Source organism: Artemia sp. Qi Xiang Cuo, chromosome 6 (assembly GCF_049724085.1).
Source record: "Artemia sp. Qi Xiang Cuo chromosome 6, ASM4972408v1, whole genome shotgun sequence".
Classification (NCBI taxonomy): Eukaryota; Metazoa; Arthropoda; class Branchiopoda; order Anostraca; family Artemiidae; genus Artemia; species Artemia sp. Qi Xiang Cuo.
In genome coordinates, this window is record NC_142799.1 from 74,813,447 (window position 1) to 74,838,785 (window position 25,339).

Consider the following 25,339-nt stretch of genomic DNA (forward strand, 5'->3'; position numbering starts at 1 on the left):
ACTGCTGCCTGATTCCCTGGGGTTCGCCTATGATTCCCTGGTTCCCTGATTCCCTGGTGTTTGACAAATGTCAAACAAAACATTTTGTCAAAAAAACTCCGATCTTCATATAAAAGATGACGAATGACATCACACATCGTTGATTGCATCCATAAATGAATATGATGTCATATTTCTATGACTGCTGCCTGATTCCCTGGGGTTCGCTCTTTGCTAAATCCAGCTAAGAGACAGGTGAAGGCTTTTTCCTGTGTGTGATATATATTTCGATCAGGACTCATGACATCTATCCTTTCGATCACAGATGTGCTTCTAAAGACCAGAAAATAATTCTTATACTATATTATGATATCTCATAATAATTCTCATTCTCATAATAATCCTACTATTGGGGTCAGTATATTAGCGAACTCTACTGTAGAGGTCTGCAGCTCTTATCTACAAAAATGTAGAATTTTGTATATTTGCCCGAAGGAAGATAACGGATACTTGTTTTTGTATTTTATTTTACAGGGTAAACAAATCGGACCAGTGGTCCTAGAAGATCGGTAGGGGGCTCATTTAAACGAAAATCAAAAGTTCTAGTGTCCTTTTAAGTGGCCAAAAGATGGAAGGTCAACTAGCTCCCCTCTCATTTCCCTTTTTCCCAAAAGACATCTGGTCAAAATTTTGAGATAGCCATTTGATTCAGACAGTTTAAAGGTCCAATAACTATGCTTTTTGGGATGAAATGACCCGCCTTAGTCCCTGGAGAAAGGGCTGTAAGTTGCGCAATTTGCCCGTTGTAGCATATATATTTAGCATAGTGTTTGTTACTGGGAAATATACCTATTTTTTGTCGTTTCTCTTATTTTTTTGGGGGGAGGGATCACACAGGGAAATTTCCGTGGACGTGCCTTTAGTTTACTGCTTTTTATAGTGATAATTTGGTGCACAATTTTCATATTAGAAGTTCATTTCAGCTTAAATTTGTCGAAAAAAAATTCGGTTATTTCTCAATCTCTAATTTAAAAGAAGTCTTTAAATATATATACGTATATTGTCTCTTCTTTGAAAAGTTTGGAAAGAGAGTGGAGACCCACGATGGTCGAAAAGGAAAAATTCACTCAACGCCATCTACAGATACCTAGTGAATTCACTGCTTTTTGAAGCTCATTCTCCACTGTTTGTCGTTTTTGTTTCGAAAAAAAAAACATTTCATTTTTAATAATTGTCGTGATTAAAAGTTCCCGGTTTCTTGTATTGGTTTAATATTTCTCGCGAAACAACAAATTTGCAAAATCTTGGGTGTTAAGGAAGAATGAGAAACCTTGAGTGTTAAGAATGAGAGTTAGGAAACTGTCTGAAACATAACTCGTTTTTGGCACTGACTCAATTCTGTGAAGCCTAACAGAAAACGTTCTGTTTAAAAAAAAAATACCTATAATTTTGGTTTAGAAAATTGTTGAAGTGGGAGCAATTCTAGCAGTAGCTGCGGTTAAAATAGTTCTGGCAGGAGTTGTCGCAATTACAAGCAGTATTGATATGAGTCGTTGCAGGTGTAGTCACTATGGGACAGGTTGTGGTAGGAGCATTAGTGGTATAGTATTCTCGTTCGGAATGAAAACTAGGTACCTTAGTGGAAAAAAGAAACAAGCATTGTGAAAACACATGGAAACAATGTTGTTTTACTAATTAGGTACGGAGTGAAAACAGATGTAAATATTATTCTTTTACTAACTTTAACTTTCACTATCTTTAACTGTCCTTTTAATAGCTGGGTACGGAGTAAAAACAGATGTAAATATTATTCTTTTACTAACTTTAACTTTTATTAACTTTCACTGTTCTGTTGCTCACTAGGTATAGAATGAAATCACATGTGAATAGTATTCCTTTACTAACTTTAGCTCTTCTTTTACTAACTAGGTACAGAGTGAAAACACACCTGAATAATGTTCTCTTACTAACTTTATCTACTGTTTTACTAAATAGGTATGGACTGAAAGCAGATGTAAATATTATTCTTTTACAAACATTTAATTTCAATATATTTAACTGTCCTTTTAATAGCTGGGTACGCAGTAAAAACACATTTAAATATTAATCTTTTACTAACATTAACTTTCACCAATTTTAACTATTATATTGCTAACTAGGTATAGAATAAAATCAAAGTTAAATAATATTCTTTTACTAACTTTAACTATTCTTTTACAAACTAGGTGCAGAGTGAAAACACATCTGAATAATGTTCTCTTACTAACTTTATCTACTGTTTTACTAACTAAGTACGGGGTGAAAGCGGGTTTAAAGAATATTTATCTACTAACTTTAACATATATTAATTTTTACTGTTCATTTACTAAATATAGATTGAAAAAAATAAACGGTGATCAGAATTTCTTTATTAACTTTAAATATTCTCTTAATCACTAGATACGTAGTGAAAACACAGCAGAATAATGTTCTTTTAATAACTTTATCTGATGTTTTACTAAATAAGTACGGGCTGAAAGCGCGTGTGAATACTATTCATCTGATAACTTTAACTTATAATAACTTTTCTAGTTCTTTTGCTAAATAGAGATGGAAAAAAATAAACGTTAATCAGAATTTTTTTATTAACTTTAACTATTCTCTTACTAACTAGGTAAATAGTGAAAATACATCAGAATAATGTTATTTTACTAAGTTTATCTAATGTTTTACTAAATAGATACGGGGTGAAAGCACGTGTGAATAATATTCTTTTACTAACTTGAACTTTTATTAACTTTCATTGTTCTTTCACTAACTAGAGATGGAGTGAAAACACATGTAAATAATATTCTTTTATTAACTTGAACTTTTATTAACTTTCACTGTTCTTTCACTAACTAGGGATGGAGTGAAAACACATGTGAACAATATTCCTTTACTAACTTTAACTATTCTTTTACTAACTAGGTACAGAGTGAAAACACATCTGAATAATGTTCTTTTACTAACTTTATCTACTGTTTTACTAAATAGGTATGGAGTGAAAACACATGTAAAGAATATTCTTTTACTAACTTTAACTATTCTTTTACTAACTAGGTACATAGTGAAAATACATCTGAATAATGTTCTTTTACTAACTTTATCTACTGTTTTACTAAATAGGGATGGAGAGAAATCACATATAAATAGTATTTTTTTACTATCTTTAACTATTCTTTTACTAACTAGATATATAGTGAAAATACATCTGACTAATGTTCTTTTACTAACTTTATCTGATGTTTTACTAAATAAGTACTGGCTGAAAGCGGGTGTGAATATTATTCTTCTATTAACTTTGAATATTATTAACTTTCACTGTTTTTTCGATAACTAGGGATGGAGAAAAAACAGATGTAATCATTATTCTTTTATTAACTTGAACTTTTATCAACTTTCACTGTTCTTTTACTAACTAGGTACAGAGTGAAATTACACCTGAATAATGTTCTTTTACTAACTTTATCTACTGTTTTACTAAATAGGTACGGAGTGAAAACACGTGTGAAGAATATTCATCTGCTAACTTTAACTTTTAATAACTTTTCTAGTTCTTTTAATAACTAGGGATGGAGAGAAAACAAATGTAATTAATATTCTTTACTACTTAACTTTTTAACTATTTCTTTTACTAACTAGGTACAGAGTGAAAACACATCTGAATAATGTTCTCTTACTAACTTTATCTACTGTTTACTAAATAGGTACGGAGTGAAAACACATGTAAAGAATATTCTTTTACAAACTTTAAATTTTACTAACTTTAACTATCCTTTTAATAACTGGGTACGGAGTGAAAACAGATGTAAAGAATATTCTTTTACTAATTTGAACTTTTATTAACTTTCCTAGTTCATTTACTAAATAGAGATGGAGTGAAAACAACTGTAAATAAAATTCTTTTACTAACTTTAACTATTCTTTTACTAACTAGATAAAGAGTGAAAATACATCTGAATAATGTTCTTTTACTAACTTTATCTACTGTTTTACTAACTAAGGATGGAGTGAAAGCACATGTAAATAATATTCTTTTACTAACTTTTAACTATTCTCTTACTAACTAGGTACAGAGTGAAAATACATCAGAATAATGTTCTTTTTCTAAGTTTATCTACTGTTTACTAAATAGGTACGGAGTGAAAACACATGTAAAGAATATTCTTTTACTAACTAGGTACTTTTACTAACTCACTTCATTATGCTCACTGACCGTCCAATAATTTGCTTTAAATATATCTGATGATTAAACGTCTTAACTTAAGCTTCCTGTGAAACTTTGTATCTATTATTTTTTTTATTACCAATTATTTTGGCGAAATTCAAAACCGAATAGCGTCGTTGTTTAGCTGAGGCCAAAACGCAGATTTTCTTTTTTGCTGATTAAGAATTTAAACTCTTGGAAACGGGATTTGAACTTAATTAGGGGAAGTCTATTTTATGTCGGAATTATCTTTAGAAAGAAGGAATTTTATCTCTTTGTATTTTAACTATATCACATATTACTCACGGTGCATATTACCCTTCCCATTATTTAATGACGTCCCGTCATTAGGACTTGCTTGCCCTTGGGTTTTTGAAATGTTCGCTATTTATTAACTATTTGTTCTACATAATTTTAATTGACATTGTATTATTTTATACTTTTATATAAGCTTAATCAGGAGTGTTTAAAATTTTCTTTATTAATGTTTTATTTTATTATACATCCCTATCTAGAGTTCATATACCGGACTGAGATTATCTATGGTTCTAGCCTAGCTACTATACTAAAGATTTTTTTTCTACATCTAACACTGATGAGTTTTACATTTCCAACAAGGTTGAGGCTATTCTACTTTTACTATGAGGTTTTTTTTTCTGAAAATTCACCTTTTACAAGTTTTTATTCTTTGCTAACTATAAGATAATTGTGCTTCTTATCTAAGCTAAATTAAATAAATAGTACGACAACGCTACACATAACTCTATCTGAACATCTAACATTAGCCTACATAAAAGAACGATTTAATACACACAATATTATGTTTACCACATTCACTGGTAAACATTAGAACGCTTTCACTGGGAATGTTTGCTTTGTAATATTAATGATAGGATATTGGAATTTTTAAGTTATCGAAGTTATTAAAATGTAACATATGCAAATTCACACCTATTTCATCACAATTCATGTCTTTTAGCGTACTCAATCCTTCTGTTGTAAATTATGGTCCTTCACTCCTTTCGTCTTGGCAAAATTTTTAAAATACTTACAATATAATTTCTTCATAGAACAGTTCAAGCATGATTATGTTCATCTTGCACGAGAAGCTTTCTCTAATTGTCAAATGGGAAATGATACTCCCAGGTACAGGCGTGTGGAATTTTGATATCAGAGTTCATACTAACATGCTGTTTTTGGATAGTTCATAGGGTGCCTTATCACTAAGACAAACGAAACTCAGAGAAGAGAGAAAGTAACGAAATGAAAAAAAAAATAAAAAAGGGTGAAAAAACGAGGATTTTGTCAGCCAGCGAACAAGGAAGATGACAAAATATAAGCAAATATTTCAACAAGGACCTCCGCCAAGTCGTCCTCAGTGCTAAACAAAAAACGAAAATCTAACCTTTCGAAGTTTACTGTACAAAAACAGAACAGACACTGACAGACACTTTCTTATCATTAAGGGGTTGAACACTGGGACTGCATTCACTTTCTTCTCAGCATATCGTTCTTGGGATATTTTAAAGTACATAGAGAATGTACTTCTCGTATAAAATTGTTCGTTTGTGCACTTAGAGATTACAGTTCTCTTATAAAATGGCTCGTGCCTGGCTTGCGTCTAGTAACTTTTGCGGTGATTCCTTGGTTAATCACAGGGGAATTGATGTTTGGATTTGGAATGGGTCGACATCAAAGTTTAGTGACTCCTACAACATATTGTCTTTAACTTGTCGGAGGGGTATATTGTCACTGAGGGGTTAGTCACTGGGGTTAATTTTGGTTTCTGTAATTCGATGGTTGGTTTTCAGGTCCATTTTTCAGAAATTATCTCTTAACATTTATGGGATAACAGATATTAACTTTTCGCATTTGATAGAGGTGATAGGATGGATTCCTAGAAATGGTCGAAAGGGATTCGATGCGTGAATCTGTGACACATAAATAATTTTTGGGTTCATCAAACATCATGACTATTCAGTCATATGGTACATGGGTCCATAATGATTATCAAGGGTGATATTTATGTACTTATATCTGTACTGGTCGTCGGGGTTCTCAGGATTTATGTGATTATATAGTTCGATAATGCACTGGATACTGACATTCAAATATAGTGTTACCTGATACGCAATATGGTTCGTGGTCGAGGAAACAACGATCAAAGGTAACTATAATTTTCGTAAACGAAGCTGGGACGTAAATTGCCTGGAGTCTATGGTGAGTACTCTTCGTTGGTTGAGGTTTGATGAAAATAGATGCTACTAGGTTGTATCTGCACTGGACTACGCATTGTAATGATTGATTTCCACTATGTCAATCCACTTCCTGTAATAAAATATAACGAGGCAGAATCACACGTTCTTTAAAATCAAGTAGTCTTAATACATAATAATCAATACGATTAGGTGTATTTTAGGGTGAATGTTACCCTACAAGACAACATTAAATAGATACACTAATCTTACTACAAGTCTTTGACCACCATTCTTCTTTGGTACCAAGACGACTGGTGCAGAATACGGACTTATACTGGGGCGTATAATTTCATTTTTTTCTAATTCATGAATTTTATTTTTTAACCATTCTTTGTGCTTAAATGGCACACGATATGGCTGTTTCGCTACAGGATTACCAGTCGTTAAAATTGAATGTTCATAAAATGGTATCAGTCCGATGTCATCTTCGGATGTGGAAAATACATCTTTAAAATTCCATAATAATTCGCGTAATTTTTTCTTAAGTTCTAAGTTCGTAATATGATCAATATTAAATTTGTTTAAGAACTGCGATTTATTTAGAGGGTATTTGATAATTGAGATTTTAATGCTATTGACTAGGTTTCTTTTGGAATTTCCCATCTATCTAAATCGTTCTGCAAAATAACTTGGATTTGCACTAAACACATCCCCTTTTTTATTGTAATTGTATCATTTTCGTGGTTATTAGTTACCCAAATAGATCCTTCTTCTTTATTGTAAGATATAATATGATCCTCATATATCATATTTCCGGGAATTTCATTTAATGGGGTTGCAAGACATATTTCTTATTTACTGTGTACTGGTTCCACTATCTGTGATATTTGAATTCTTTGCATCGTTTTGGGAGGGATCTTTCTTTTCCGTATCGCGAACCCGTACAATTTATCTTCACTATTATTGTCTATTAGATTCATACTGGCGCTATGCTGCGTCATTGCGGAATCTTGCGGCGTCACATTGGGTTTTACTATGTTTTTCCATAATTCCGCTATTTTCTTGATTTCGTTTGACCCATATTGTCGCATATCTCCTATTTTTATTTTTGCAGATTCAATACACTTATTATTTAAATTTAATTCATTTCTGCAATTATCTCTCAGAATAATTGAACAAATTTCTTATTATGCCATGTCCTCCTTGCGAGAAATGAGGTTCAAAAGATTGCGACATTGTACCGCCAGAAATTTTATTTACTGTTATGTTCTCTTCGTAACCTCTGTTACAGTTTCTTAAGGTAGAAATTCCTTCTCCTACCTTAGGCGGGTAGACAAGCCTTTCGTTTGCTACGTCTAATAGTACTCTATTAGACCTTAAAAAATTTGCGCCGAGAATGGCTTCATACGGAAAGTTTTTGCTTATTATAAAATTTGTCGGAAAAATTCTATTATTCCTTTTTACTGCTAGGCGAATTGAACCTTTTGCATTCAATTGATGCCCTGTCACGCTAGTTAAATTGGGATTATTAAATGTTCTTTGTTGCCTAATATGCGGAGGCAACATATCAAATACACATGAGTTTATAATGTTCGCGGTAGCTCCAGAGTCAATTAAAGCCTTAAAGTAAATATTTGCCACACAAAATCATTAAATATATGTAACTTATTATTACTATCACCACAAGACAGTACTACTATCGGTTTCGACCTATTTAACATTTTAGGTAGCCTCTGTGTCAATTGTATTCTTTTGAAGGGCTGACGCCTTTCCCAGTGGGATTATTTAATACGTTGGTTTCTGCAACAGAGATTTAGACATGCAAGATTCTATAGGCATATCTAATTGATTTATATTTGTCTGTCTTCGCCATGTATTATTACGGTAATTTGGATTTCTTGCGTCAGGACCGCTTGCTGACGTTGACAGCCAATACCGTTTGGCCTGAAAAATTTTCTATTTCATGTCGGCAAATTTTCGGAATTTCCATATACCATTCTCACAGTATATTGGCTTTGGCGAGTATTTGGGTTTTCAAATCGGTAATTAATTTGTCTATTGGGGGGAATTTTGTACAAATTTGCTTGGTATGCGTCGTAAGGTACTGATTCCCTGGCTATAGCCTAGTGCACCACTGGCGCTAAAATTTGTTCTGCCGAACAAATGGTTGCCGTAATTTTGCGTTTTACCGACTGTGATCCTTGGTGTGCGATTGGGGACATAACGGCACTCTCTCGCGATAGGCCCAGGTCGATTACAATTAAAGCATCTTATTATTGTCGGGTTATTTTCATAACTAATTTGTTTTACGGGCTGAAAACGTACTGTTTTCTGCCTAGAGGGTTCTTGCGTTCTATTTCTTTGTGGCACTGGGGATTTATCCCTTGAAAAGAAATTGGGAGACGCCTGGTCGCCCTTGAAGGTCAGGCTTGCGTTTGATTCGCCTAGGCTATTTATTTTTGCTTTACTGTGATTTGCGACCATCATGTCGACTTCGATCAATCGCCCTACCTCCTGAACTGCAAGATCTAACGTCTGAATATTTTTGGATATTACCATTCTATATAGTTTTGGGGGTAGCCCTTGCAAAAAGTTATTTAGTATGACTTTCATACAGTTCTCCTGAACCTTTTCCGTATTTCGCTTCTGCTGAAATCCGAACTCTATCAAGATATTGTCTTACATTGTGTAAATGGTCAAAGTATACCATTCTGTGCTTTAATTTATTTGTGGGACTGGTTTCGATAAATCTCTCTTTAAATGCCGTTAACAATTTTTCTACCGTATTTATTAGCAAGCTGGCGTCATCACCTATAGTATCTTCAATTTGCTTTAGGAAGGTTAAAGCCTGCCCTTTAATCTTAATAGGAGCATGCCGACTAACGTTTCTAGCTCTGTTTTTGTTAATTCTACAAACTGGTCCAATTGGATATTAAATTCGTTGATATCTGTTTGTCCATCGTGTTGCGGAATAAATATTGCTATTTCTACATTCTTCACGACCAACTTTTGCGCCATTAATAGTTCTCTTAATTCTTCTGATATTTTTGCTTTAGAATTAGCTCAAAATAATTCTTTTTTCACTTAACCTATTCTTGGGGCGTCTAGTATCTCCTCTGAGATATTTTAAAAGGTTTTCCTGTAATAGCTTAGCCATTATAGGCCTAATTATTATTTTTTTTCAGAAAAGCAATAGTTTTATTGAGACTTACATTTAGGTATACAACAGTGCTTCCCTTCAACTGACAACGACAAAGGCAAGGATAAAATTGGCTCTCAGAGATAATGTTGATGGCAATAGAGATAATCCATAATTGACTATGAAAGAATTAACAAAACATAATTGACGCAAAAAAACACTTTTCTTCACTATATCACACAAATATCGCTTCTGCACTCTACTAGCTTTTTCACAATTGGCCCAAGTCCTGTGGCGGGGACCGCTACCTTGTAATTATGTTTGCAAACTCACTTCAATATGCTCACTGACCATCCAATAATTTTTATTAAATATTTCTAATGATTAAACGTCATAAATTAAGGTTCCTGTGAAACTTTGTATATATCATTTTTTTATTACCAATTATTTTAGTGAAATTCAAAACCAAATAGTATTGTTGTTTGGCTGAGGTCAAAACGCAGTTTCTCTTTTTTGCTGATTAAGAATTGCGACTCTTGGAAACGGGATTTGAACTTAATTAGGGGAAGCCTATTTTATGTCGGAATTATCTTTAGAAAGAAGGAATTTTATCTTTTTGTATTTTAACTATATCACATATTACTCACGGTGCACTTTTACTAACTTTATCTACTGTTTTACTAAATAGGTACGGAGTGAAAACACATTTAAAGAATATTCTTTTACTAACTTTAACTTTTACTAACTTTAACTATTGTTTTAATAACTAGGTACGGAGTGAAAACAGATGTAAATATTATTCTTTTACTAACTTTAACTTTTATTAACTTTCACTGTTCTTTTACTAACTAGGGATGGAGTGAAAACAAATGTAATTAATATTCTTTTACTAACTTTAACTATTCTTTTACTAACTAGGTACATAGTGAAAACACATCTGAATAATGTTCTTTTACTAACTTTATCTACTGTTTTACTAAATAAGTACGGAGTGAAAACACATGTAAAGAATATTCTTTTACTAACTTTAACTTTTATTAACTTTCACTGTTCTTTTACTAACTAGGGATGGAGTGAAAACACATATAAACAATATTCCTTTACTAACTTAGCTATTCTTTTACTAACTAGGTACAGAGTGAAAACACATCTGAATAATGTTCTTTTACTAACTTTATCTGCTGTTTTACTAAATAAATACGGAGTGAAAACACATGTAAAGAATATTCTTTTACTAACTTGAACTTTTATTAACTTTCACAGTTCTTTTACTAACTAGAGATGGAGTGAAAACACATATAAACAATATTCCTTTACTAACTTAACTATTCTTTTACTAACTAGGTATAGAGTGAAAACACATCTGAATAATGTTCTTTTACTAACTTTATCTACTGTTTTACTAAATAGATACGGGCTGAAAGCACGTGTGAATATTATTCTTTTGCTAACTTTAACTTTTATTAACTTCAACTGTCGTTTTACTAACTAGGGATGGAAAAAAATCAAATTTAAATAGTATTCCTTTACTAACTTTAGCTATTCTTTTACTCACTAGATGCATAGTGAAGATACACATGAATAATGTTCTCTTACTAACTTTATCTGCTGTTTTAATACATAGATACGGAGTGAAAACACGTGTGAAGAATATTCATCTGCTAACTTGTAATTTTACTAACTTCCACTGTTGTTTTACTAACTAGGGACGGAGTGAAAACAGATATAAATATTATTCTTTTACTAACTGTGTTTGTTATTTAATCAAACCAACTTTTCTTAAACATTTGCATTTCAATATTGTAATTCAAGCTGGTGCTCATTTTCATTTTTGCTTAGAGTAAAAAATGGGCATCAAATTTGTGTATATTGAAACGTAAAATAAGAACACTTAAGTGTTATGTTCCACGTGCAAGTTTTTATGTTATTTTCTGCAGTACTGTGGCTTTGATTTTTCAGCGCGAGAAAAATATTTACATATCGTTTGATAGCTGAAATTTGGGTTTAAATGGTTGGAAATCGTTGAAGAAAGGAACATTCTTCCTGTTTTCTAAGCAAGTTTAGATCATCATAAACCTTAGTTAAAATAAACTTAATTGTAAGGATTTTTAATTATTTAGTAGGACTTATTAGTTCAGTCTTGGGGCTTGGTATGTGTTTTTTATAGCAAGAATTGTTGTTATTAACGAAATGTCAGCATTATTAAATAATACAATATAAATGTTGTAGTTTAGAAAAAAAAACAATAGATTGCTAGTGGTTTTTGTTAGCACTGAATGATAGGGATTTTCTCTTCTTATTATCCACAATTATGAATAATAATAAATTAATATGAATTCATAATAACATTATAATATTTGGTATCACCCTTCAAGTGTTTGTTTTGCAGGACTGCACATTGTATAATCATGCATTCAAAGATGCAACGCGACCAGTGGAACTTGCAGCTTCAGCTGTTGCATCTATAACGCCACGAGGAGGTATTATTTTGGCAACAAAAATTCACTCTTCTAAAGGATTCAGGAACCCCTTCACCTTTTCTAGGTAGATTTTAACTTGCAAATAAGCATTTGGTGGTTGATATTTTTGTTTTCGTGTGAAATTTTCAAATTTGTATGCGACAAATAATCCGAAGAAGCAACATTATCGACGCTCTGCTCAAAGAGGACGTGAAAATGCCGCCACGGAGGAGGTCCCGTTAACCTTCCCGCCTTCATACATAATTTTGAGAAAAATACGTCAAAATGCATCAGTCTATACATTTGGGCGTAAAGTAGCATTAGTGTATTTTAGATATACACCTCCATCTCCTCCTCATACGCAGTGAACCCCCTGCCTTCATACATAATTTTGAAAAAAATACATCAGAATGCATCAATCTATACGTTTGAGTGTAAAGTAGCATTAGTGTATTTTAGATATACACCTCCATCTCCTCCTCATACGAAGTGAACCCCCCTGCCTTTGTACATAATTTTGAGAAAGATACGTCAAAATGCATCAATCTATACGTTTGGGCATAAAGTAGCATTAGTCTGTTTTAGATATACACCTCCATTTTCTCCTCATACAGAAATGTGTGCACTCTGTTTACGTTGTATCGTTTTGGTTTCTTAAAGATACATTTAACAGGTTTGTGTTTCGTTGAAAAACATAGCCCGTCCCCGAGATATAAATAGATAATATAAATATTTTATCTTTGATCATATATTGACTATAAACAGAATTTTGGTAGTTGGATTTCTCCTTTCCTAGGGAGTAGGGGTTTGAAAAGTATATTAGACACAGTCCTGCTTATCTCCGTATTAACTCTAAAAATATTTTTCTAAAAATGTCCGGAGAAAAGTAATCAAATCTTAAACGAGCAGAAATAATTTGATATGATAAGTCAGAGCTAAAACGAACATAAATTACATTGAGTGAATAAATGAACTCTTAAATTAAAAGGAATTAGAGTGACTAAATATATTAGACTTGAAAATAAAAGGTAATACTATGTACTGAATAGACGAAACCTAAAAGGGACAGACATTAGAAAAAAAAAAGAAATCAGAATGAAGTTACCCTTCAAATGAACAGAAATTAAGCAGTTCGTAGTAATGATCTGTAAATAAGGAGCGACTCCGCCAGATAGTAACCGAACCTTTAACAAAATTAATTTGGGTAACAGTTAGAAAACATTTACGTTGATTCAAAATATACAAAATTCATCAAGTGTAATCTTACCCATCAAATGCTACGAGCTTGAGAAAATTTGGCTGATTTTTGTAAAAGGAGGGAAGTACCCCCAAAAAGTCAAGCAATCTTTATGAAGATCTTACCACCAGATTCAGCATATCAGAGAGCATTACGTTAGAGATTTCAGGCTTCTATATACAAAAACGTGTAGTTTTGTATTTTTAACTGAAGAAAGTTTTTGGTACGTGTTTATTGTTTTGTTGTTCTGCCGTTTTTGTAGGACCTATCGCCCTAAAAGATCGGTAAAGGGCTCGTTTAAACGAAAGTTAAAAGTTCTAGTGCCCGTACTAAGTGACCAAAATATTTGGAGGGCAACTAGCCCCTTCCACGCGTCTGTTTTTTTCCAAAGATATCCGATCAAAATTTCTAGATAGCCATTTGTTTCAACATAATTGAAAGATCCAATAACTATCCCTCTGAGTAAGACATGGCCCTTTACAACCCCCAGGGAAAGGACTTAAAGATGTGTATTTTACCCTTTGATTACGTTATTATAGTATTTATTATTGGGAAACACGTATTCGGATTTTATTTAATTTTTAAAGGGTGGGGGGGGAGGAATTTGCTGGAGTGGAGTTTTTTCTGGTAGAATTTTCCACGGGAAGGAAAGTTTTCGGGGTAAATTTTACACGATGAAAATTCTACATACCCCATTAATTTCCATGGGGATCAGCAAAAACAAAAAATGATTTTGTTTTTCTTACGGATCGAACAGCCAACATTTTCTTCCCAAATCTTTTATCTTCATTGATATCCCCTTACTCTATTCTACTTACCCTGTGGTTTTGAAGCCAATTGGAGAAAAAAATATGTTCAGCCCGTTTTGGGGGCACGAATCAATACAACCTGATTTTTTTCAAATGTCATCTTCTCCCAGGCTCCCCAGGCTTTCGCACAACACACATGCTCAGTAGGTCTCGAGCAGATTAAAAATAAAACAGACTTTTAGTCTTCAGCCTATTTTAATCTTCACGAATCAATACAAAGATTTTTTTTCTAACTTTTTTTTTATTTTCATTGAGGTTGCTTCTTCCTGTCTAAATACACTGTAAGTTTCAAGCCATTCAGTATTTTTTTTTTTCATGTTCTTGCATAATAGATTGGTAAAGTCATGTTTTAACTTATTTTTGTCTTCACTTGCTAGAATAACCTCTCTAGGTCCAGTGTACAAGCCTCTTAGGTTTATGTACGGGCATGCCGGAGAAAACAAAATTATTTAGCTTAGTTTTAGGTGTCATATATCGGTATAACCAAACTTCAAAGTGTGTTTCCTTCGTTAAAATCTACCAGAGCCTGTCTGCACGCTTTTGAAGTTCGTAACCGATCAGAAACAAAACTAATTTTGGGCCTGTTTTTGGGTGTCATGAACTGATGACAAAAACTAGTTGGCAAGAGCTGATGACAAAAACTGGGTGGTAAAAACTAGTTTTGGTTTTCAAGCAAATCGATGAAAAAAAAATCAATGGCCCCGTTTCCAAGCGTTACAAGTATTGTAGTTTTTTTTTATCTGGGATGATAATTAATATTCAGAGATCATTTATTATTTTTGGTCTGGGCTGAACAATGCTACTACGAGTTCTGGCCTGCCGGAAAATTTTTGCCGGTTTTTGGACAAAACAAAACTGTTTTTCAGTTTCATCAGTTCCATCGATTCCAGAAGAAGTGATGGCAAAAATCGGGTGGTAAAAACTAGTTTTAATTTTCTAGCCAATTGAAGACACAAAATTAATGGCCCCGTTTTTAAGCGTTACAAGTATTGTAGTTTTCTGATCTGGGATGATAAATAATACTCGAAGATCATTTATTATTTTTGGTCTGGACTGAACAATGCTACTACGAGTCCTGGCCTGTCGGAAAAATTTTGCCGGTTTTTGGACAAAAAAAACTGTTTTTCAGTTTCATTAGCTCCATCAGTTCCAGAAGAACTGATGGCAAAAATCAGGTGGTAAAAACTAGTTTTAATTTTCAAGCCAAATGAAGACACAAAATGGTTGGCTTCGTTTTTAAGCGTTACAAGTATTGTAGTTTTCTGATCTGGGATGATAAATAATATTCGAAGATCATTTATTATTTTTGGTCTGGACTGAACAATGCTACTACGAGTCCTGGCCTGTTGGAAAAATTTGGCCGTTTTTTGGGCAAAACAGAACTGTATTTCAAGGGTGTCCCTTATGACTTCCTAAAACTTCCTGAAAGTTTCAGTTCAATCCCCAAGTCATTTCCAACATATTATAGATGTTATTTTAATAATCAGGTTTACATACTGTCGTTCAATTAACCTGGTGACTTCGCTGTGCATGTATTTACAATGTGTAAGATCCACAGGGGCTAATAGTGCAAATTGAGGTACTTCATCTTGGGAACTGGATACATATTGTATTGTATTGTATTTATTTATGACCCATCATACAAAAGAAAAAAGAAAGATGGAGTACATTCAAAACAAAGAAAACGAACAAAATCAAACAATCAAAGAAACACAAAATTAAACACAAAGAAAACGAACAACAAAAATAAAACGAACAACAAGAAAATAAAAAACAATAAAAAAATAACAATAAACATAAAAAAATGACATTTTGCCATTCATGGCCAGTTTCCTTGCTGCACATATGAGCATTAAGCTCACATAGCTTGACACATGGATCCGATAGGCTATATTTTCTTATAAGGTTCGATTTACGGGTCCACGGGGGGACTCGCAGTAGAAACTTAGCATATCTAAAAAACGCACGCTTCATTCTAAGACGATAAAATTCACTAAATATTCGGTAAAACGGCACTAAATAAAGAATATGTCGCAGGGCTACACTATTATAAATCCTTGCGAGAAGGGCTCTATTCAAACGGAATTGGGAACTTACAATCGCACCATATGAACGACAGATTTTACTCTCCATATTTTCCAACATTAGTTGCTTAGTTTTTTTTAAGATTCTTACCAATTGGGAGACCAAGATATGTCAACTTATCTCCAATACAATTCAAATCTATAGATGCATCTTCAACTCTAGTCACACCTAACTCATTGAAAATCAAAATTTCACATTTTGCTGCGTTTAAGGAAAGCCCAATTTCACGGTAATTTTCAGAAATTTCTCGGAAACATTTTTCTAACCCGCTAGTGGTCCTACTAACATTAAGGACATCATCTGCGTAACAAAGCATTGATAAATCCACCCCTTTATAAATACAACACGAAGAGAGTTGGCACTGAGCTGGCAACGTTGCATTAGTATATATTGTGGGTGAAGTAATCGCACCCTGTTTAACCCCAATGCGAATTGGTATTCTTTGGTCAATAAATCATTTCCAGGAATACGTATTTTAGCTTTGATATGGCGGTATATGTAAAGGATAGGTCTAACTAAATCTGGCGATACTCCACGGTGCAGAGGCTCATTCGTTGCTTGGGGATGCAATAGCGAGTCAAACGCTTTACTAACATCATACGTTCCAAGAGCTAGGGTCCTATTCTAGGGAGCTAGGGAGCTAGGGAGCTAGGGTCCCACCGGACTCAGCTGCATCAATCACAAACATTTTAGAGCATGGAAACATCCAAGCTTAGGCTGGACTCCGAACGGATAAGGAGGCGTATAGCAAGTAGAATGTAGACTATTAATTATAAGCGATTCAAAAATCTTAGAAAATGCACTTGAAACAGTTATGGGTCGTTACGATGAACACTCATATGGATCCTTCCCTTTTTTAGGATCGGTGAAATAAGACCTAAACAAAAAGAATCCGGGACTACACCACTGCAAAAAACCATTTGGTAAAGCAACGAAAGATGACAAATCAGCTTATCAGACGCATTTTGAAAATGAAGGGCACTTATACCATCACAACCCATTGATTTTTTCTTTATAAGCTTTCGTATAACTTCACTCAAGTCTTTGGTAGTAACTACAAACGCACCCGGTCCGGGATTAAACAGTCGATCGTTTATTTCACTTTCAAATTTCTCACATTTTTTAGCATCAGGTTCAGCAAACTGATTCATAAAATACGAATACCATTGTATCTCACTGATAGTAGTAGCTATATTTTCCCTAGTTTTATTATTAGCCGAACGAGTCTTCCATAACTTATTTGGGTCCTTTGATATCGATTCGGTAACTTCAGCAACTCGATATCGATTTGAGCAACTCGGTGAGATTTGAGCTCCTTCTGAAAACGCCGCTTTGTAAGTAGCCGCAAGGTATTAACAATTCCATTTCTAGGTTTTTCACACTCATTCCACAAACGTAGCCAGAACTTCGAGGATTGATATGCGGCCTTAAGGTTTTCGTCTCTAGACCATCCAAATTTCTCGATGCCAGGTCTACATTTTCTCATAGGGACAGCGTCCATCTTAGCTATTTCTAGAGAATGGGCAATCGGTGCACAATACAAATTCATCTCAATCGGTATCGCTGACTGGTCCATCCTAGTCTGCCACTGAAAGAGCGAAACGGAACTCAGATTTTATCTAATATGCGGTCGCACTCCGCTTGGAAGATATCCTTATCAATCTTATCCCAACATTTAAGATGAAAAAATTTTGGCTTACTTTTACCAAGTTCAGAAGAATGAATACCACTTCTGGGAATTGAGAGGGACAGTGGTGATATTATATAGTGATATTATCACTATATTCATCTTCCAGACGGATTTCAACCATTAGATCTGAATTGGGAGGATGGAGAAATACCGCATGGTCAAGGTTAGACGTACTTCCAGAAAAGCAGAAAAACGCATAATTTTTGTTTTTTGGAATGACCGTGTAGCCGGTCGGCAAAATAGAAAGAAAAGTTTCAGTTCTTACACTTGAATTCTGGAGTAAGTCACAATTAAAGTCTCCAATAAGCATACACTTTTTATTCATCTTTTTGCTCTTTTTTAACAATTTGGCTACTTTTCTGCAAGCAATAGCAAGTTTTCTTTCAGAAGTTACATCTCTGTAATTTGAGGGACGATAGAGATTAACTACAATAAGATCATCAACTGTTATGTCAAGATTGTAATCACACATTTCAAGCAGTCCTAATTGGCAAGTTGTCAAGACGGCTAGACCACCGCTTGGTTTTCCTTTTGCATCAAGTCTGTTAGCTGGGGATAAATGTACTGTTACACTAGAAGAAAGGCACAAAAGCTGAGAGTTCATATCTGTCAAAAAGTGCTCCTGTAAACTAATCACGCTGTAAGATTTACATAGTTTCTCCAAAGCTGGTAGTTTATCAAGAACCTCACCATTAATATTCCATGACATAACGGAGAGAAGTCTTTCAGTGGTCATTCCAAGGAGTCGGAGCTGTTCTGCTCTGAAATTGATTTCCGATTTTCTGGGCATGATACTGAATAGCACGAGTGACCTGAAACTTTGCATACAACACATCGTTTTTTCTGCATGCACGACTACTCCTTAGTACTTTTATGGTCATTACTTGCTAACTTAGAACATATCTCGGCATTAGGACAATTGGCCGCTATATGGCCTATAAGGTGGCATTTGTAGCAACGGCGTGGTAAGAAGTGAAATTCATCAACACGTAAACGTTCAAAACCGTTCTTTGAGGGATCTTTCCCGCTTGCTTCCAAAGCGTCTTTTGACGGGAAATAAAGTCTGAATGTCCGGGACTTACCTATCTGTTCAGCTTTTTCACATGTTGGGATCAGATTAGCTACATCTGCCGCTTCAATCTCCTCTGGAACAAAACGCACAATTCCAGAAAACTTCTTCGATAATATCCAATACTGATGTTGACACTTATAATGCAAGTTTAAGACTGATATGTTGTCTTTTGATTTACCTCGCTACTTAAGTCCCATAAGGGCTTATAATTCAAACACTTTTAGGTAAATAAAGACAAAATTTTTGCAACAGTGATAGTTTCAGCTCTTTGTCTCAAGCTGTTCCATTGATAGTGTTGTCGCGCTGTTTTGATAACCTGAGTATATATATTGTATGTTGATTTATCTTGTGTCGCAACGCCTCATAAAAATGTTACATTAACACTCTTCTTGAGATATTTCTTATATGATGTTTTAATAACCTGGATACACATAGTGTTTTTCGATTTACGTTCCTACTCAACTATTATCGTGTCGACTGTGTAGGGTGCGTATTTGACATTTCGAATATTATGAACAAAAACGTTAATTGCAAAATTTGATGTGAAACAAAGAGGGTCCCGGACCAAAAATGAGTACGGGAGTGGTTCCGGATAACCCTTAAAAGATCCTTAAAAGATCACTCGATTTTTCCGCTTCCGATAGAATGAGTCCGCTCCCAAGTTATCACGGTCTCTCCTTCCATACGAATTGGCCACGGATAAAGATAATACATAGGAGGAGGATAGCTCTTTACTAGGTCAACGGGTGAAAAAAGTCGTAAATTATAGAATTAATGAAATTTTGATAATCATCTTGGATTTATCAGCACTTTTAATTAATAGGAACCCCCCCCCATCTCTGGAAGTGAAAAAGACTTACTTTGAGCAGTAATTGTGGATAAGACCCTTCTTCCCATATTTTCTTATTTTTATAACTTTCTATCTTATAACTTACTTCAGAAGATAGCTTTATCTTGTTGGCAAGATTTAGATACCAATCAATACAACTGGGAATATAAAAACGACAGCATATTTATGTGTTTGTATTTGAAAGTCGACATAATTTGTAGAAGGGGAGCTTGGATTTAATATGATGTCTAGTTTGAGAAGTTGGGATATTCCGAAGGATATACTGAATAAAATCAGATGGGATTCTTAGTAGAAAAAGTAGTAAATTATTGTAAGCTTTTGATACCATATAAGATTATTTGGGACGTGAACTGGATTTTCAGTGGGAGTAAGGGATACGAGTCAAGCTTATAGATTTATAAAAGCGAATGTATTTGCATTGTGTAATCTTTACGATAAGCTTGTTACTGTTCATTATTCTAATTTTCGGAGGGATCTATCTCTTTTTTCGCCTTATTTGGATGTACCGCTGACCATTACTAATAAACGGAAATAATGTTTCGATAGTAATTTATGCCGAGGAAAGTGGAAATTGTATTTGATTCTAGTTTAGATCTAGTTTAGACCAGTCTATTATTAATCTACCTGCCCACAGGGGGTGGGAGATTCTTGATCTGAGATTTTAATCAGTTAGATATCGTATTTCGAATAATGTAAAAAACAGCAGCTATAAATAAAACTTTAAATAGGGATAAAATCCTTTTAATAGACAGTGATGATGATAATAGTGATAGATATTCACAAAAATACCAGATATTTCGGTCACATATGCAGTGACCGCAGTCAACTACATTGGGTGAACCTCTGTCCAAGTGTTTTATCATTGAACGCTAATAAACCGATCCAAGAAGGTCGAGGAGGCTAGCTTCCGCCTTTGCTTTGAAAAGAATTAGAGAATTAAACAATATGTAGTTTTATTTGATTTTGTATAAAAACTATTGTTTTAAATTGTTTTAGTTTAGTTTTACTACTGATGACGGTCACTGCATATGTGACGAAAATATATGGTATTTTTGTGAATTTCTATGAATGTTATCATCATAACTGTCTATTAAAAGAATTTTATCCCTATTTGAACTTCTATTTATCGTCATGGAAAGGCAGTGTGGTCTCTGAAATTATCTAAAACAGCAGCTAAAACGTTCACCATACATCTAACAAAAATGGTGGCAGTAATTATGTTTCCTTAAAGATTCTATGAAGACTGATAAAAAACCTTTTGTTTCATTTAGAATTTTGTTTTTCAAGTATTAGGCTATAGTTATTTACTCGATGGTAATAAATATGTGTCTTATATAAACCTTTGCATGTGCATAATCATAGGCAGCGCCCTAGCGCTGCCTAAGTAAAAAACGATGTGGCCACAAAGTGTTTTTTTTTCTTCTTCTTTCTTCGACAGGCACTTCGTATCGAAGGAGTTGTCGGAGAAACTTCGAAAAAGGCTCATTCGATTGGAAATTGGGGTGACTATTGCCCATTTGAATAGTCGAAAGTGATTGGAGGGCAACTAGCCCCCCCCCCCCACGCCCATCATCCTCCCAAACACATCCAATCAAAATTTTGAGATAGTCATTTAGTTTAGCGTAGTTTATTTCCGGATAGAAAATATCTTTTTGAGGAGGAGACTCCCCCACAGCCCTCGGGGCAAGGGTTGTAAGTTATGCCCTGGGGGCATATAAGAACAATTTTGGCACAAAGTACCATATATTATTTTTTTACTTTAGAGCAGGGCACTTCATATGGAAGGAGTCGTCGTAGAGACTTCAAAAGGGGCTCATTGAATAAGAAATCGAGAGTTCTAGGGCCCTTTTTAATAGTCGAAAGTGATTGGAGGGCAACTAGGCCCCCCCACGCCCATCATTTCCCCAAACACATCCAATCAATATTTCGAGATAGCCATTTTGTTCAGCGTAGTTGATTTCCGGATTGAAAATGTGTTTTTGAGGAGGACACTCCCCCACAACCCTCATGGCAAGGGTTTTAAGATATGCCCTGGGGGCATATAAGGTTTTTATTGAAGGCGTTGTCGTAGAAATTTCAAAATAAACTCATTGAATAAGAAATCGAGAGTTCTAGTACCCTTTTTAATAGTTGAAAGTGATTGGAGGGCAACTAGCCCCCCCCCCCACGCCCATCATTCCCCCAAACACATCCAATCAAAATTTTGAGCTAGCCATTTTGCCTCAAAACGAGCAGAAATAAACATAAGTTGGGCTCAAAACCCCTATGCCTTCCCAAGGCCAGAATATAATTTGCACTTTACTGGAAAAAATACAAGTGAATGTGCATTGTCAGTTTAAAATACATATACTGATATTTAGTAATCAAAATGTTAATATATTTGATTTATTAAAGTTATAAAAGCAAAAACATTTATATTTTTCAGTAAAGTGCAAATTACGTTCTGGTCTTGGGAAGGCATATGGTTTTTGAGCCTAACTTATTTTAATTTCTGCTCGTTTTGAGTTTGACTCGGTTATTTATTGTAATTTCTCTTCGTTTTGGGTTTTATTTATTTGTCGATGCTGATTTGTGGTAGTTTCATGCTTGGTAGATTATTTGATTTTATTTTTGCTCATTGTTTGTTTAATGGAGTTCTTTACACTTCTTTGAAAAACTTATTTTGTGGAAAAAGTTTTTTTTTTTTATTAATTATAAAAGAAACACCTTAAAAGAAGCCTTAAGAAACCCTTGCTAGCAACATTGCAGGAAAAGCGGAAGGAGATCGCGAAAATACTCTCACGTATTTTCTGGAATTAAAAAAAAAAGAAAAAAAAAATCCTGTGCACATTAAAAAGACAAAGGCCAGTAGTTTACTATAAATTAATACTTCTATTGTTTACGTCGAAGGTGGGACACTCCGAGGGTTAAATTGATTAAAAATAATCCATGATATTATGCAAAGACTTTGATAGCGGGTCCATAGATCCGTCCCATAGAGTGACCACAGAAAAAAAGACAGTTTACTTCTAAAAAGTGTTTCGACAAAGAATGTTTTGCTCTTTTTACCGACTTGATATTTGTTTTAAAGAACTTGTCAAGTTTTAAATAGGTGGAATTATTTGTGTTTCCAGAAATAGTATTTTCATGTTAAAATAGATATCCTGATTTTAAAGGGTGGGGCTATTATTCTCCCCATAAATAAGAAATGATGCGATTGGCTTGCGATTATTTTTCATAAAAATAAACCCTTGGAAGTAAATTATACTTTTTAATTCTTTTTTCCTTCTCGGTTCAAATTTCGTTTTAACACTCAAAAACAGAAAAAGGAAAAAATAATAAAAAAAAAAATTGATAACCAGCTGAAGAAACAACCGAAAGATACAACTTGTAAAAAAAAATTAGATATAAAGACAGTTTTAATGTTCTCAATAAAGAAAAGAAAAGATAACAACAATAACAATAAGTAAGAAGAGTTGGGAAGATAAGAAGTGAGAAGAGATAAGAAGTCAATAAGAAGCGAGAAGAGTATTAGTGAAAAAAACAGAGTACATGTTTTATCATTGACATATTTAAGTTTCATTTGAACTTTCAGTTAATTGAGGAAAGTAGAGCTCTGACAAGCAGAGGGGAGTGAAGGGGACAGTGCTAAACGTGGATTGAGATAATTCTTTTTCGATGACTGTTTGTCAGAATAATAACAAACATCATTATGTTTGATAGCCACAAGGAAGACTGTATAATTTAATGCCAAGTTGTTTTTCTGGTAGAAACTGATTTATAAGCTAATTTCTGAAAGTCGCCGTCATATAAAGATTTATATTTATCTTATTTTTGTTTGAAAAAATAAATGGAAAATAGGCTAAAAAAGCAAGCAAGATGAAATGAGAAATGAAAAAAGAGCTCGTAACGAAAATGACTATGATGAAGTAGTGAAGGAAGTTTTTTTGAGTTTTTGGTTAGGATATTATATATTTTGATAGAATGTTTTATCTGGAAATTCAAAAATGTCCTGAAAAAAAAAAACAAAAAAAAAACATATGTTTAGGATTTGACAGTTTCTTAATATTCAACTAATTTATAGTCCCGTTTTGTTAAAGAAGTGGCTTATATGCTATACTTCTATTTTTGCCAATTGGGTTGCAAATCTTTGGCTCAGTTGATTGGTTGTTCTTGGTTTTCTTTATTTAATTATCTTAATTTTTTGTTATTATGTGTAATTTTGTTTGCTTCTAATTTTATTTTTTCCTCTTTGGTCTCTTAGATAAATCTACAATAATGTATATTTTTCTGTTTGTAGTATTGTCAGAAAGTCAAGACAACCGAGGGACGGTTTTGTTATGCCTCCGGTTTTGGTTTATTTGACAATACTGTTTGGTTTATACTGTTTGGTGGATACTGTAAAAAATCAGTGCCCTGTTTGGTTTTTCTGGCTATTCTTGATTAAATTTTCTTAATTATTTATATTTTTGCGTGCTTATATTGTATTTTTGTTGATCTTGGGATTTTTAAGGATGGATCAAAATATTATATTTTTGTTTTTGCAGTGTTGTCAAAAAGTCAAGACGACCGAGTGACGATTTTGTTAACTCTAATGTCAGTGTGATGAATCAATATACTCCAAAGAGTTTGTCTTCTGATGTATTTGCCAAATTAGCGAAGAACTATATACTAGACGGAAAACCTCTGTTAGAAATATGTGAAGAAAACGCATCTTTGGCCAGAACCCTTGGGCAATATCAGGTTAGTAATTTTTGTTGCATCATTCAAATCTTTGTCTTTAGACTAATTCACTAAGGCCAGAGATTATTGTTATAGCTCCTTATAATGACATTATCCAATGAACTTACTATGAATTCTAAAATAAAAGCTTCCGAGATGCCGCTATACTTATCAAAATGCTGCTAAATTGGCCTATAAGAAAAGAAATATTAATGTGCAAAAAATGACCCAAATTCTAAAGTATCACCTCTATTTCTAACATTTTGTTTGGCGGGGTTCGAGTTTTCGGGTCTGTAAGCGCAACCAATATTTTGATATACAGATTCGACAAGTTAGATGATATTTTGAAATTCGATTGAACGATACTTTATGTTTAAATAAATACAATTAGACTTCTAAATGTATAATTTATTATTCTAGTTAAAATAGGCTAGTATTTAATATGACTAACTAAATAATATGCTATTTTGCAGTAGAGCGCAAAACTTGTGCTTTACTGAAAACAATTTTTATTTCGAACAAATTAATGTTCAAATGGGGATACGTCCGAAAAATATCTAATTTAAGGTATTACGTCGAAAATAATTTGTGATTTTTTTATTTTATTTTTTGTCATAATGTCAACACGAAAAGTAGGAAAATCATCATATTAACCAAGATTAATGATCAGATTTAATGAAATGCAGATTGACAGTTTAATATATATTTATATTTATTCCTAACAGTCTCAGCAAATTTGTATTTAGTAACGTTATAAAAGAGAAAATATTGAAAATGTACTTCGTTTTCAGTAAAGTGCAAATGATTTTCTGGTCTTTATAAGGCATAGGGAGCGTTAGCCCTACCCTTTTCTTTTGTAGTTTTTGTTCGTTTCAAGTTTATGATTAATTAT

The 25,339-nt window shown here is 33.6% G+C and overlaps 1 protein-coding gene across 1 annotated transcript in view; it reads left to right on the forward strand.

Moving 5' to 3' along the window:
- Nucleotides 1-25,339, forward strand: part of LOC148951591 (GATOR2 complex protein Wdr24-like) — a 122,740-nt gene that overhangs the window by 66,775 nt on the left and 30,626 nt on the right. Inside the window, exons 6-7 of the mRNA XM_089090373.1 lie at nt 11,934-12,088; nt 24,273-24,468. Coding sequence (XP_088946499.1) covers nt 11,934-12,088; nt 24,273-24,468 — 351 coding nt within the window. The remainder of the gene's footprint in view (nt 1-11,933; nt 12,089-24,272; nt 24,469-25,339) is intronic.